The sequence below is a fragment of the Nanorana parkeri genome, unplaced genomic scaffold, assembly GCF_000935625.1.
Source record: "Nanorana parkeri isolate BGI_ZX_2015 unplaced genomic scaffold, ASM93562v1 scaffold3085, whole genome shotgun sequence".
Classification (NCBI taxonomy): domain Eukaryota; kingdom Metazoa; phylum Chordata; class Amphibia; order Anura; family Dicroglossidae; genus Nanorana; species Nanorana parkeri.
The window spans coordinates 11,659-25,153 of record NW_017309353.1 but is presented as its reverse complement, the minus strand read 5'-3'; the positions used below and the strand labels follow the sequence as shown (position 1 = coordinate 25,153).

The window sequence follows — 13,495 nt, the reverse complement described above, 5'->3', positions numbered from 1 at the left end:
GTCCCATGTCTGTCCCCCTCTGGGTGTCCCATGTCTGTCCCCCTCTGGGTGTCCCATGTCTGTCCCCCTCTGGGTGTCCCATGTCTGTCCCCCTCTGGGTGTCCCATGTCTGTCCCCCTCTGGGTGTCCCATGTCTGTCCCCCTCTGGGTGTCCCATGTCTGTCCCCCTCTGGGTGTCCCAAGTCTGTCCCCCTCTGGGTGTCCCATGTCTGTCCCATGTCTGTCCCCCTCTGGGTGTCCCATGTCTGTCCCATGTCTGTCCCCCTCTGGGTGTCCCATGTCTGTCCCCCTCTGGGTGTCCCATGTCTGTCCCCCTCTGGGTGTCCCATGTCTGTCCTCCTTCTCCATCCTCTTTGCTCTCCCCATCCAGTCAGGTAACTGCTCTCCATTCATCTCTCAGGGTGGCCCTGGAGCCTCTGGTTGTGGATTTGGTAATTTTGGAGAGATTGGACCCCTCGATACCAATCTGAACCCACGAAACAGCAGCTGGGTACGTCACCCCCTGGAACCTTCTTCAAGCTATAGCTCCCTATCCTCATGACCCCTCCCCTTTTCCCACAATATTCCCTCAGGTACAGGTCCCCATCCTCATGACTCCTCCCCCTACCCTGGTATAGGTTGCCCTGTTTCTGCTCCCTCAGGTACAGGTCCCCATCCTCATGACTCCTCCCCCTACCCTAGTATAGGTTGCCATGTTTCTGTTCCCTCAGGTACAGGTCCCTATCCTCATGACTCCTCCCCCTACCCTAGTATAGGTTGCCCTGTTTCTGTTCCCTCAGGTGCAGGTTGCCATCCCCTTGACTCCTCCCCCTACCCTAGTATAGGTTGCCCTGTTTCTGTTCCTTCAGGTACAGGTCCCCATCCTCGTGACTCCTCCCCCTACCCTAGTATAGGTTGCCCTGTTTCTGTTCCTTCAGGTACAGGTCCCCATCCTCGTGACTCCTCCCCCTACCCTAGTATAGGTTGCCCTGTTTCTGTTCCTTCAGGTACAGGTCCCCATCCTCGTGACTCCTCCCCCTACCCTAGTATAGGTTGCCCTGTTTCTGTTCCTTCAGGTACAGGTCCCCATCCTCGTGACTCCTCCCCCTACCCTAGTATAGGTTGCCCTGTTTCTGTTCCTTCAGGTACAGGTCCCCATCCTCGTGACTCCTCCCCCTACCCTAGTATAGGTTGCCCTGTTTCTGTTCCTTCAGGTACAGGTCCCCATCCTCGTGACTCCTCCCCCTACCCTAGTATAGGTTGCCCTGTTTCTGTTCCTTCAGGTACAGGTCCCCATCCTCGTGACTCCTCCCCCTACCCTAGTATAGGTTGCCCTGTTTCTGTTCCCTCAGGTGCAGGTTGCCATCCCCTTGACTCCTCCCCCTACCCTGGTATAGGTTGCCCTGTTTCTGTTCCCTCAGGTACAGGTCCCTATCCTCATGACTCCTCCCCCTACCCTAGTATAGGTTGCCATGTTTCTGTTCCCTCAGGTACAGGTCCCTATCCTCATGACTCCTCCCCCTACCCTAGTATAGGTTGCCATGTTTCTGTTCCCTCAGGTGCAGGTTGCCAGTCTGCTGTTTGTGGACAATCCTGTGGGCACTGGATACAGCTACACGACGGATGGCGGAGCGTTTGCCAAGGACGTGGACGCCGTCTCTGGGGACATGCTGGTCCTTCTGAAAGAATTATTTCTCTCCAAGCCGGAATTCCAGGTGATGTTGGTGATGGGAAATGCCGTGTTCCTGGCACTGGGTTACATTGTTATAGTCGCAGTACAATATGATGGGTTTTCTGCTGTGAAGGCGGCTGACAGATTCTCACCTGATGTGGCTGACATTTTATGGTTGGGAGGACTGTTACTTCACCATGACAACATGAGGCAAGTGACGTGCAGATGGAGGTTCTCCTGTATATGGGCCGGTCCTTTCTCCGGGGTCCCCTTCTTCCTGGGAGGGTGATGGGCGGCCCGTGGGGTGGTGTACATTATGACTTGGGGTGTCTCCTGTGACCATCTCTGTGAACGGTGTGATTTATCCCCACAGACCATCCCCTTCTACATCTTCTCAGAGTCCTACGGAGGCAAGATGGCGGCAGCGATCTCCCTGGCACTACACAAGGTAAGACTGGTCACCTGATCTGGCTCTGGAAGGGAGACGACCCCCCGAATTCCGGCCTTCGTTTTATCTTCAAGAAACATTCAGACTCCAGTTCAGAGTTGATGTGGTCGGTTCCTCTGGTTGTACAAAGCTAGTAAAGTGATAATAGAATGTCCCCCTGTGCTGGAGAAGAGGCCGCGTCATTGTATGTGGACTGAAAACAATTCAGCTCAATGTACGACCAATAGAGCTCCGCCCACCTCTGCTCCATCCTAGATACTGTCCCCGCTTTATGTCTGTGACAACTGTCTCCAAGTGTCCCCTCCCTCGCGCTCTTCCTTCCTCCCTCGCGCTCTTCCTTCCTCCCTCGCGCTCTTCCTTCCTCCCTCGCGCTCTTCCTTCCTCCCTCGCGCACTTTCTTCCTCCCTCGCGCACTTTCTTTCTTCCTCCCTCGCTCTCTTCCTTCCTCCCTCGCACCCTTTCTTCCTTCCTCCCTCGTGCTCTTCCTTCCTCCCTCGCGCCCTTTCTTCCTCCCTCCCTCGCGCCCTTTCTTCCTCCCTCCCTCGCGCCCTTTCTTCCTTCCTCCCTTCCTCGCGCTCGTCCTACCTCCCTCTGGGAATCTGCTATCTTACTGCTCATTGTCTTTCCCCGCAGGCCGTCCTGGTGGGCGACATTAAGTGTAATTTCGGAGGAGTGGCTCTTGGAGACTCCTGGATCTCCCCCATTGGTGAGTAGAGTCCGGATACCATAAAATATTTATAAAATCAGCCACCAGCTCTATAATACGAGGGACTGCGGCTCCCCAATCCCCATGCATCCTGTCAGGCTTTCTCTCACAACACACAGCTGTTGGTGAATCTGAAGGAGATTGTATAAGCAGATTGGAACGGAACATGTGTGGCCAGTTTAACAGACGCAGGCAGATATCTAATGAGGGACCGACCCAGGCACCGCTCCATCCCGCCCAGGCACCGCTCCATCCCGCCCAGGCACCGCTCTGTCCCAGCCAGCGTGCCCAGGCTCTGTTCCATTGTGGCAAGCATGCCCAGGCGCCGCTCCGTCCCGGCCAGCGTGCCCAGGCGCCGCTCCGTCCCAGCCAGCGTGCCCAGGCGCAGCTCCGTCCCAGCTAGCGTGCCCAGGCGCAGCTCCGTCCCAGCTAGCGTGCCCAGGCGCAGCTCCGTCCCAGCTAGCGTGCCCAGGCGCAGCTCCGTCCCAGCTAGCGTGCCCAGGCGCAGCTCCGTCCCAGCTAGCGTGCCCAGGCGCAGCTCCGTCCCAGCTAGCGTGCCCAGGCGCAGCTCCGTCCCAGCTAGCGTGCCCAGGCGCAGCTCCGTCCCAGCTAGCGTGCCCAGGCGCAGCTCCGTCCCAGCTAGCGTGCCCAGGCGCAGCTCCGTCCCAGCTAGCGTGCCCAGGCGCAGCTCCGTCCCAGCTAGCGTGCCCAGGCGCAGCTCCGTCCCAGCTAGCGTGCCCAGGCGCAGCTCCGTCCCAGCTAGCGTGCCCAGGCGCAGCTCCGTCCCAGCTAGCGTGCCCAGGCGCAGCTCCGTCCCAGCTAGCTTCCCATCCAGCGTGCCCAGGCGCAGCTCCGTCCCATCCAGCGTGCCCAGGCGCCGCTCTTTCCCGGCCAGCGTGCCCAGGCGCCGCTCTTTCCCGGCCAGCGTGCCCAGACACACCATCATCTGTGAGGGAGGGTTGTACGCTGTGCTGTGGGGAGTCGTCCTACTAACTGGTCTGGTGTTTTTCTGTGTTGTTAGATTCGGTGGTAAGCTGGGGGCCGTATCTCTACAGTATTGTAAGTATAACTTTGTGAGTATTTATGGTTCTAGACTTGTCTTCTTAGATTGTCCATTTTGGAAGCACAGTGGCCCCTAGATAGGTGCCCCATAGATGGCTGGATATGTTCGGACCATCTATGGGGCACCTAAATCTTCTGTATACATCCAAACAGCTTCCTGACAGGCAAATGCTGCTGGTCTGCTTGGAAGTTTTCGGCAGATGGTCTCTTATCCCCCTGAAGTGCCTGCAGGTGAAGGATGGCCAGGAAGATGATGACGGAGGGATCTCTGGGGTAGCAGAGGGATGTCTTTTTGACCTGTTTGCCAGTTGAAAGTCTCTTGTTGGGTTCCGTGTTGTAATCATTACTGTAGAGCACCTTGGTATATGAAGGCGATATATGCAAAGATCCAGAGTTGGTAACAATCCGCTCCTCTGTTGCAGTCTCTGCTGGATGAGAATGGTCTGAAAGCGGTTCAGAAAGCGGCAGACTCGGTCCAGGATGCCCTCAATAAAGAACAGTATGAAAAGGCGACAGAACTTTGGTCCATGGCGGAAGATGTCATAGAAGAGGTGAGAATTGGCTGCTGTACCAGAGCTGTCCACCGGGGGCGCCGCTGCATTCTGTACGTTCCAGTTATTCGCGGTGACTCCTCTAACTGATTCTTGGCAGCTCTTGAGGTCACACGCTGAGACAGAGATGTTAAGTGACATTTTTCTGCACCGCTGGGCCAGTAGTAAAAGCAGAAATGGGTTTGGTCTGAGCGAGTCTCGCTGTCATTTTGTATTTGCAGAATACAGACGGAGTGAACTTCTACAATATTCTGACCAAAGATTCTCTGATGTCAGGAAATCATGTGAAGAGCAACCTGAAGTTCCATAATCCAGCTCTTGGTGAGTGCTTGTCTCCGTTACCCAGCATGCCTTGCTGCAGGAGGTCATCGCTTCACCTATTCATCCTCCTCCTTCTACAGGGAGTCTCTACCGGCGGCATATCCTGCCTCTGCAGACGGATGGCCTGTCTGAACTGATGAATGGACCAATCAGAGCCAAGCTGAAAATCATTCCAGATTCTGTCACATGGGGAGGTGAGTGCCTGGCCCGGGGTGGCGAGTGCCCGGGGAGGCGAGTGCCTGGCCTGGGGGTGCTGTGGCAGTTCTCGTGCTGCACATGTAACCTCATGTTCTCTTCATCCTCTAGGCCAGTCCGCAGAGGTCTTCACCAGCATGGCGGGAGATTTTATGAGGCCAGTGGTGAGCGTTGTGGATGAGCTCCTGTGTGCGGGGATCAATGTCACCGTGTATAATGGACAGCTGGACCTCATAGTGGACACTGTTGGTAAGTGGAACAGGATGCAGCGGGAAATCTTTCTCCATCTATCCTTCATTGGCTCACCAAAATGACATCTCGATGCCCAGCAGGCTCTGGGTGGGTTGTCCATCCAACCAGCCAGCCAGTCGTCTTTTCCACATGACTGGTATTGTTTTAGGTGCAGTGATCACCTTGTCTTTACTTCCAGGTCAGGAGGGGTGGGTCAAGCAGCTAAAGTGGAAGAAGCTGGACCAGTTCAAGAGCCTGCGCTGGACACCACTGCACCTGCAGTCCACAGAAACGGCGGCTTTCTACAAAACCTGGGAGAACTTCGGCTTCTACTGGATTTTAAAAGCAGGACACATGGTAAGAGGACCTGTATTTCATTCACGTGTGGAGTTTCCTCCTCCTCAGGAGTAGGGCCTGTTCATACATGGTCACCATTACATGTTTAGGTCATTGGTCACCCCAGAACTCTGGTGACAGGGGTGTTCTAGTGAACTGAGATAACCGATCCCTCATCGGTTACATGGACTCTGCTGAGGGAGTTTGTGGAACAGCCAATGAGCAGCTTTTATCCTCCCTGTTGGGATGGAGCCATGCCCCCAGATTGCCCCGCCACCATGGGAAGGAACGTTTACTGCAGCACAGGTTTAATTTAAAATGAGCTAGGAGGACCTTGTGATGAGTGTTAGAATTCCAGCCGTAGGCTATGCTGGGCTGTCCGCCCCTTTCCTGATGTCTGCCTCTTGTCTTCTTCTGGTAGGTGCCGTCTGACCAGCCAGAAACATCGCTGAAAGTGCTGCGCATGATCACAAAGCAGGAGAAGTAACCGCACGAGGAGCCAGCAGGATCCTGGCTACGGGGAACAAAATGGCCGCTCTGCTACCTTCATACGGGTTCCAGAATGCTTTGCTGTGGATCGGCACTGAATAAACCTGTGATTGTCTCTCCGCTATCGCACTTCTATACATATCACATCGCAGCTTCCTCCTGACAAGTCTGACCTCCGACCTGCTTCTTACTCTGATTGAACAGATGTAAATGTCGTGTTGTCACTTTTTTTATATTAAACGCTAAAAAAAATCATTGTGTGTCCTTGTCTTCAATGTTACACCGGTCATGACGCACGAGGATAGGCCCTCGTATCACTTATGTGTGTATCGGGAGGACCATCGCTGACTCTGCACTCCCGAAATACTCTGCTCCTTCCTCTATAACTCTCCTCTCCTGATATACTCTGCTCTGCTGGAGGACTCTGCTCCTTCCTCTATAACTCTCCTCTCCTGATATACTCTGCTGGAGGACTCTGCTCCTTCCTCTATAACTCTCCTCTCCTGGAATACTCTGCTCTGCTGGAGGACTCTGCTCCTTCCTCTATAACTCTCCTCTCCTGGAATACTCTGCTCTGCTGGAGGACTCTGCTCCTTCCTCTATAACTCTCCTCTCCTGGAATACTCTGCTCTGCTGGAGGACTCTGCTCCTTCCTCTATAACTCTCCTCTCCTGGAATACTCTGCTCTGCTGGAGGACTCTGCTCCTTCCTCTATAACTCTCCTCTCCTGGAATACTCTGCTCTGCTGGAGGACTCTGCTCCTTCCTCTATAACTCTCCTCTCCTGGAATACTCTGCTCTGCTGGAGGACTCTGCTCCTTCCTCTATAACTCTCCTCTCCTGGAATACTCTGCTCTGCTGGAGGACTCTGCTCCTTCCTCTATAACTCTCCTCTCCTGGAATACTCTGCTCTGCTGGAGGACTCTGCTCCTTCCTCTATAACTCTCCTCTCCTGGAATACTCTGCTCTGCTGGAGGACTCTGCTCCTTCCTCTATAACTCTCCTCTCCTGATATACTCTGCTCTGCTGGAGGACTCTGCTCCTTCCTCCATCATTCTCTCCAGACAAGCCATACACTTTCCTTCTGTTGACTACAGGAAGCTGAGATCTAGTTGCTATGGGTGAAAAAACTTTGGTCTGCCTTAAAGTCAGGTCTTGTGCCAAGTGAGGTGATGCAGAAATAATGACTGCTCCCACCTCTGGACGTGGGCAGGGATTGGTCAAACAACGCATGTTCTGTGATATGAGATGTGACATTGTGCAGAGTGGTGGCTGCGCTCTGTCTCTCTCTCTGATATGAGAAGCTGATCTTTTGTTTCTTAGCAACTGAGATGAGAAATCCGGGAGCCGGGGAGCAGTGGTGGAGTGTATCAGAGGAGTATGATCCCTCCGGCAATATGATGTTCCTGCTGTCACCTGTGTTGTATGGCTTCTCCTGTCCTATATATCACTAGGATTGTGTCAGAACATCCCTCTGGAGAAGACCCGTCCACCTGGTCTGGCCCTGGGTTCCCCTTCCCTCCGCACCCATGTATATTGCTGAAAGCAAAAATCACTTTATGAAGACGACTTTCATTGGGAATATTTGTAGCGCCGGGTTTGGGGGGCAGAAAACTTGGGCTGGAAAGTCATTTCGCATCAGACCGCAAACTTGACCGCAAACGACATTGCCGGAATCGTCCTCCTAAGTCACTCTGAGCTTTGTAAACTAGTCCTTCACCTTCCTGACTTGTGTCCTGGTCCATCCATCCCAATTTCTGGTGACTTTTTCTGGTGCCATCCCAATTCTGTCTCCACATATATCTCTCTTTCTCAGGTTCTGATGTGTCTTCACCTTCTTCATACTTCTGTCTCCACATATATCTCTCTCTCAGGTTCTGATGTGTCTTCACCTTCTTCATACTTCTGTCTCCACATATCTCTCTCTCTCGGGTTCTGATGTGTCTTCACCTTCTTCATACTTCTGTCTCCACATATCTCTCTCTCGGGTTCTGATGTGTCTTCCCCTTCTTCATACTTCTGTCTCCACATATCTCTCTCTCTCGGGTTCTGATGTGTCTTCCCCTTCTTCATACTTCTGTTTCCACATATATCTCTCTCAGGTTCTGATGTGTCTTCCCCTTCTTCACACTTCTGTCTCCACATATCTCTCTCTCTCTCTCTCTCTCTCGGGTTCTGATGTATCTTCACATTCTTCCTAATTCTGTCTCCATATATCTCTCTCTCTCAGGTTCTGATGTATCTTCACATTCTTCCTAATTCTGTCTCCACATATCTCTCTCTCAGGTTCTGATGTGTCTTCCCCTTCTTCATACTTCTGTCTCCACATATCTCTCTCTATCGGGTTCTGGTGTGTCTTCCCCTTCTTCCTAATTCTGTCTCCACATATCTCTCTCTCTCTCAGGTTCTGAGGTGTCTTCCCCTTCTTCATACTTCTGTCTCCACATATGTATCTCTCGGGTTCTGGTGTGTCTTCCCCTTCTTCCTAATTCTGTCTCCACATATATCTCTCTCTCAGGTTCTGATGTATCTTCACATTCTTCCTAATTCTATCTCCACATATCTCTCTCTCTCAGGTTCTGGTGTGTCTTCACCTTCTTCATACTTCTGTCTCCACATATCTCTCTCTCTCAGGTTCTGATGTGTCTTCCCCTTTTTCATACTTCTGTCTCCACATCTCTCTCGGGTTCTGGTGTGTCTTCACCTTCTTCATACTTCTGTCTCCACATATCTCTCTCTCTCAGGTTCTGATGTGTCTTCCCCTTCTTCATACTTCTGCCTCCACATCTCTCTCTCTCGGGTTCTGATGTGTCTTCCCCTTCTTCATACTTCTGCCTCCACATCTCTCTCTCTCGGGTTCTGATGTGTCTTCCCCTTCTTCATACTTCTGCCTCCACATCTCTCTCTCTCGGGTTCTGATGTGTCTTCCCCTTCTTCATACTTCTGCCTCCACATCTCTCTCTCTCGGGTTCTGATGTGTCTTCCCCTTCTTCATACTTCTGCCTCCACATCTCTCTCTCTCGGGTTCTGATGTGTCTTCCCCTTCTTCATACTTCTGCCTCCACATCTCTCTCTCTCGGGTTCTGATGTGTCTTCCCCTTCTTCATACTTCTGCCTCCACATCTCTCTCTCTCGGGTTCTGATGTGTCTTCCCCTTCTTCATACTTCTGCCTCCACATCTCTCTCTCTCGGGTTCTGATGTGTCTTCCCCTTCTTCATACTTCTGCCTCCACATCTCTCTCTCTCGGGTTCTGATGTGTCTTCCCCTTCTTCATACTTCTGCCTCCACATCTCTCTCTCTCGGGTTCTGATGTGTCTTCCCCTTCTTCATACTTCTGCCTCCACATCTCTCTCTCTCGGGTTCTGATGTGTCTTCCCCTTCTTCATACTTCTGCCTCCACATCTCTCTCTCTCGGGTTCTGATGTGTCTTCCCCTTCTTCATACTTCTGCCTCCACATCTCTCTCTCTCGGGTTCTGATGTGTCTTCCCCTTCTTCATACTTCTGCCTCCACATCTCTCTCTCTCGGGTTCTGATGTGTCTTCCCCTTCTTCATACTTCTGCCTCCACATCTCTCTCTCTCGGGTTCTGATGTGTCTTCCCCTTCTTCATACTTCTGCCTCCACATCTCTCTCTCTCGGGTTCTGATGTGTCTTCCCCTTCTTCATACTTCTGCCTCCACATCTCTCTCTCTCGGGTTCTGATGTGTCTTCCCCTTCTTCATACTTCTGCCTCCACATCTCTCTCTCTCGGGTTCTGATGTGTCTTCCCCTTCTTCATACTTCTGCCTCCACATCTCTCTCTCTCGGGTTCTGATGTGTCTTCCCCTTCTTCATACTTCTGCCTCCACATCTCTCTCTCTCGGGTTCTGATGTGTCTTCCCCTTCTTCATACTTCTGCCTCCACATCTCTCTCTCTCGGGTTCTGATGTGTCTTCCCCTTCTTCATACTTCTGCCTCCACATCTCTCTCTCTCGGGTTCTGATGTGTCTTCCCCTTCTTCATACTTCTGCCTCCACATCTCTCTCTCTCGGGTTCTGATGTGTCTTCCCCTTCTTCATACTTCTGCCTCCACATCTCTCTCTCTCGGGTTCTGATGTGTCTTCCCCTTCTTCATACTTCTGCCTCCACATCTCTCTCTCTCGGGTTCTGATGTGTCTTCCCCTTCTTCATACTTCTGCCTCCACATCTCTCTCTCTCGGGTTCTGATGTGTCTTCCCCTTCTTCATACTTCTGCCTCCACATCTCTCTCTCTCGGGTTCTGATGTGTCTTCCCCTTCTTCATACTTCTGCCTCCACATCTCTCTCTCTCGGGTTCTGATGTGTCTTCCCCTTCTTCATACTTCTGCCTCCACATCTCTCTCTCTCGGGTTCTGATGTGTCTTCCCCTTCTTCATACTTCTGCCTCCACATCTCTCTCTCTCGGGTTCTGATGTGTCTTCCCCTTCTTCATACTTCTGCCTCCACATCTCTCTCTCTCGGGTTCTGATGTGTCTTCCCCTTCTTCATACTTCTGCCTCCACATCTCTCTCTCTCGGGTTCTGATGTGTCTTCCCCTTCTTCATACTTCTGCCTCCACATCTCTCTCTCTCGGGTTCTGATGTGTCTTCCCCTTCTTCATACTTCTGCCTCCACATCTCTCTCTCTCGGGTTCTGATGTGTCTTCCCCTTCTTCATACTTCTGCCTCCACATCTCTCTCTCTCGGGTTCTGATGTGTCTTCCCCTTCTTCATACTTCTGCCTCCACATCTCTCTCTCTCGGGTTCTGATGTGTCTTCCCCTTCTTCATACTTCTGCCTCCACATCTCTCTCTCTCGGGTTCTGATGTGTCTTCCCCTTCTTCATACTTCTGCCTCCACATCTCTCTCTCTCGGGTTCTGATGTGTCTTCCCCTTCTTCATACTTCTGCCTCCACATCTCTCTCTCTCGGGTTCTGATGTGTCTTCCCCTTCTTCATACTTCTGCCTCCACATCTCTCTCTCTCGGGTTCTGATGTGTCTTCCCCTTCTTCATACTTCTGCCTCCACATCTCTCTCTCTCGGGTTCTGATGTGTCTTCCCCTTCTTCATACTTCTGCCTCCACATCTCTCTCTCTCGGGTTCTGATGTGTCTTCCCCTTCTTCATACTTCTGCCTCCACATCTCTCTCTCTCGGGTTCTGATGTGTCTTCCCCTTCTTCATACTTCTGCCTCCACATCTCTCTCTCTCGGGTTCTGATGTGTCTTCCCCTTCTTCATACTTCTGCCTCCACATCTCTCTCTCTCGGGTTCTGATGTGTCTTCCCCTTCTTCATACTTCTGCCTCCACATCTCTCTCTCTCGGGTTCTGATGTGTCTTCCCCTTCTTCATACTTCTGCCTCCACATCTCTCTCTCTCGGGTTCTGATGTGTCTTCCCCTTCTTCATACTTCTGCCTCCACATCTCTCTCTCTCGGGTTCTGATGTGTCTTCCCCTTCTTCATACTTCTGCCTCCACATCTCTCTCTCTCGGGTTCTGATGTGTCTTCCCCTTCTTCATACTTCTGCCTCCACATCTCTCTCTCTCGGGTTCTGATGTGTCTTCCCCTTCTTCATACTTCTGCCTCCACATCTCTCTCTCTCGGGTTCTGATGTGTCTTCCCCTTCTTCATACTTCTGCCTCCACATCTCTCTCTCTCGGGTTCTGATGTGTCTTCCCCTTCTTCATACTTCTGCCTCCACATCTCTCTCTCTCGGGTTCTGATGTGTCTTCCCCTTCTTCATACTTCTGCCTCCACATCTCTCTCTCTCGGGTTCTGATGTGTCTTCCCCTTCTTCATACTTCTGCCTCCACATCTCTCTCTCTCGGGTTCTGATGTGTCTTCCCCTTCTTCATACTTCTGCCTCCACATCTCTCTCTCTCGGGTTCTGATGTGTCTTCCCCTTCTTCATACTTCTGCCTCCACATCTCTCTCTCTCGGGTTCTGATGTGTCTTCCCCTTCTTCATACTTCTGCCTCCACATCTCTCTCTCTCGGGTTCTGATGTGTCTTCCCCTTCTTCATACTTCTGTCTCCACATATATCTCTCTCTCAGGTTCTGATGTGTCTTCACCTTCTTCATACTTCTGTCTCCACATTTCTCTCTCTCTCAGGTTCTGGTGTGTCTTCCCCTTCATACTTCTGTCTCCACATATCTCTCTCTCTCAGGTTCTGGTGTGTCTTCACCTTCTTCATACTTCTGTCTCCACATATATCTCTCTCTCAGGTTCTGGCTCTGTCCCAGATTCTTTTGTGTCTTCCCTTCTTCTAATTTTGTCCCTCCATATTTCCCGGGTTCTGGTGTTTCTCTCCCCTTCTTCCTGATTCTGTCTCTCCGTATCCGTCACATTCGGATGCCCAGCTCTCTTCTCCCTCCCACCTTTGTATCCCTCAGCTTTGTCCTCCCCCAGCCTCCATCCCTCTCCCCCCCTCCTCTCTCCAGCTGATGTCAGATGTGGTCCTGTGGAGGGATGCAGCAGCAGCAGTGATGATGATGATGAGGAGGGTGAAGATGGCGCTGGCAGGATTTGGGCTCAGTGCTTTATAGTCTCCCTGATGGAGGGAGGAGGGGGTACAGTGGAGGATCTGGGAGGTCATCATGTCCTGCACTTCGTCCAGCGGCTCCGCCACGTCTTTGATGTTTGTGACGAGGATGCTGACGGGTTCATCAAGGTGGACGATTTCATAGACCTGGGCCAGCAGTTCATCCAGGGGGAGGAGGTGAGCTTCCTCTACATTGCACTCTCTCTCTCTCTGTACATATACATTGTATCTATATATATGTATATATAAGGTTCATATGGTATATGTTACATTTCCTGCACACCTTTGGAATGTCACGGCAAAGGATTATTAACCTTGACTTGGCCATCTGTAGAGTATACAGTAACTTGTAACTCCAATGGTTATTATTCTGCAACGTTGTATCTTATGACGTAGACGTGTACAGTACATTGTATCTTATGATGTAGACGTGTACAGTACATTGTATCTTATGACGTAGACGTGTACAGTACATTGTATGTAATGACATAGACGTGTACAGTACATTGTATCTTATGACGTAGACGTGTACAGTACATTGTATCTTATGACGTAGACGTGTGCAGTACATTGTATGCTATGACGTAGACGTGTACAGTACATTGTATGCTATGACGTAGACGTGTACAGTACATTGTATGTTATGACGTAGACGTGTACAGTACATTGTATCTTATGACGTAGACGTGTACAGTACATTGTATGTTATGACGTAGACGTGTACAGTACATTGTATGTAATGACGTAGACGTGTACAGTACATTGTATGTTATGACGTAGACGTGTACAGTACATTGTATCTTATGACGTAGACGTGTACAGTACATTGTATGTTATGACGTAGACTTGTACAGTACATTGTATCTTATGACGTAGACGTGTACAGTACATTGTATCTTATGACGTAGACATGTACAGTACATTGTATCTTATGACGTAGACGTGTACAGTACATTGTATCTTATGAC

The 13,495-nt window shown here is 51.3% G+C and overlaps 2 protein-coding genes across 2 annotated transcripts in view; both read left to right on the top strand.

Annotated features, from left to right (window-relative positions):
- The window catches only part of SCPEP1 (serine carboxypeptidase 1), a 7,892-nt gene extending 1,876 nt beyond the window's left edge, over positions 1-6,016 (top strand). The window contains exons 3-13 of the mRNA XM_018574604.1: positions 401-490; positions 1,539-1,694; positions 2,025-2,099; positions 2,733-2,805; positions 3,827-3,864; positions 4,290-4,418; positions 4,640-4,739; positions 4,820-4,933; positions 5,046-5,183; positions 5,365-5,522; positions 5,923-6,016. Of these exons, the coding sequence (XP_018430106.1) occupies positions 401-490; positions 1,539-1,694; positions 2,025-2,099; positions 2,733-2,805; positions 3,827-3,864; positions 4,290-4,418; positions 4,640-4,739; positions 4,820-4,933; positions 5,046-5,183; positions 5,365-5,522; positions 5,923-5,988 (1,137 nt within the window). The 3' untranslated portion in view covers positions 5,989-6,016. The remainder of the gene's footprint in view (positions 1-400; positions 491-1,538; positions 1,695-2,024; positions 2,100-2,732; positions 2,806-3,826; positions 3,865-4,289; positions 4,419-4,639; positions 4,740-4,819; positions 4,934-5,045; positions 5,184-5,364; positions 5,523-5,922) is intronic.
- Positions 6,017-6,278: 262 nt separating this feature from the next.
- LOC108802751 (rab11 family-interacting protein 4-like) overlaps positions 6,279-13,495 on the top strand; it is a gene marked incomplete at its 3' end in the record, with an annotated part of 17,184 nt that continues 9,967 nt past the window's right edge. Inside the window, exons 1-2 of the mRNA XM_018574603.1 lie at positions 6,279-6,312; positions 12,379-12,704. Coding sequence (XP_018430105.1) covers positions 6,279-6,312; positions 12,379-12,704 — 360 coding nt within the window. The remainder of the gene's footprint in view (positions 6,313-12,378; positions 12,705-13,495) is intronic.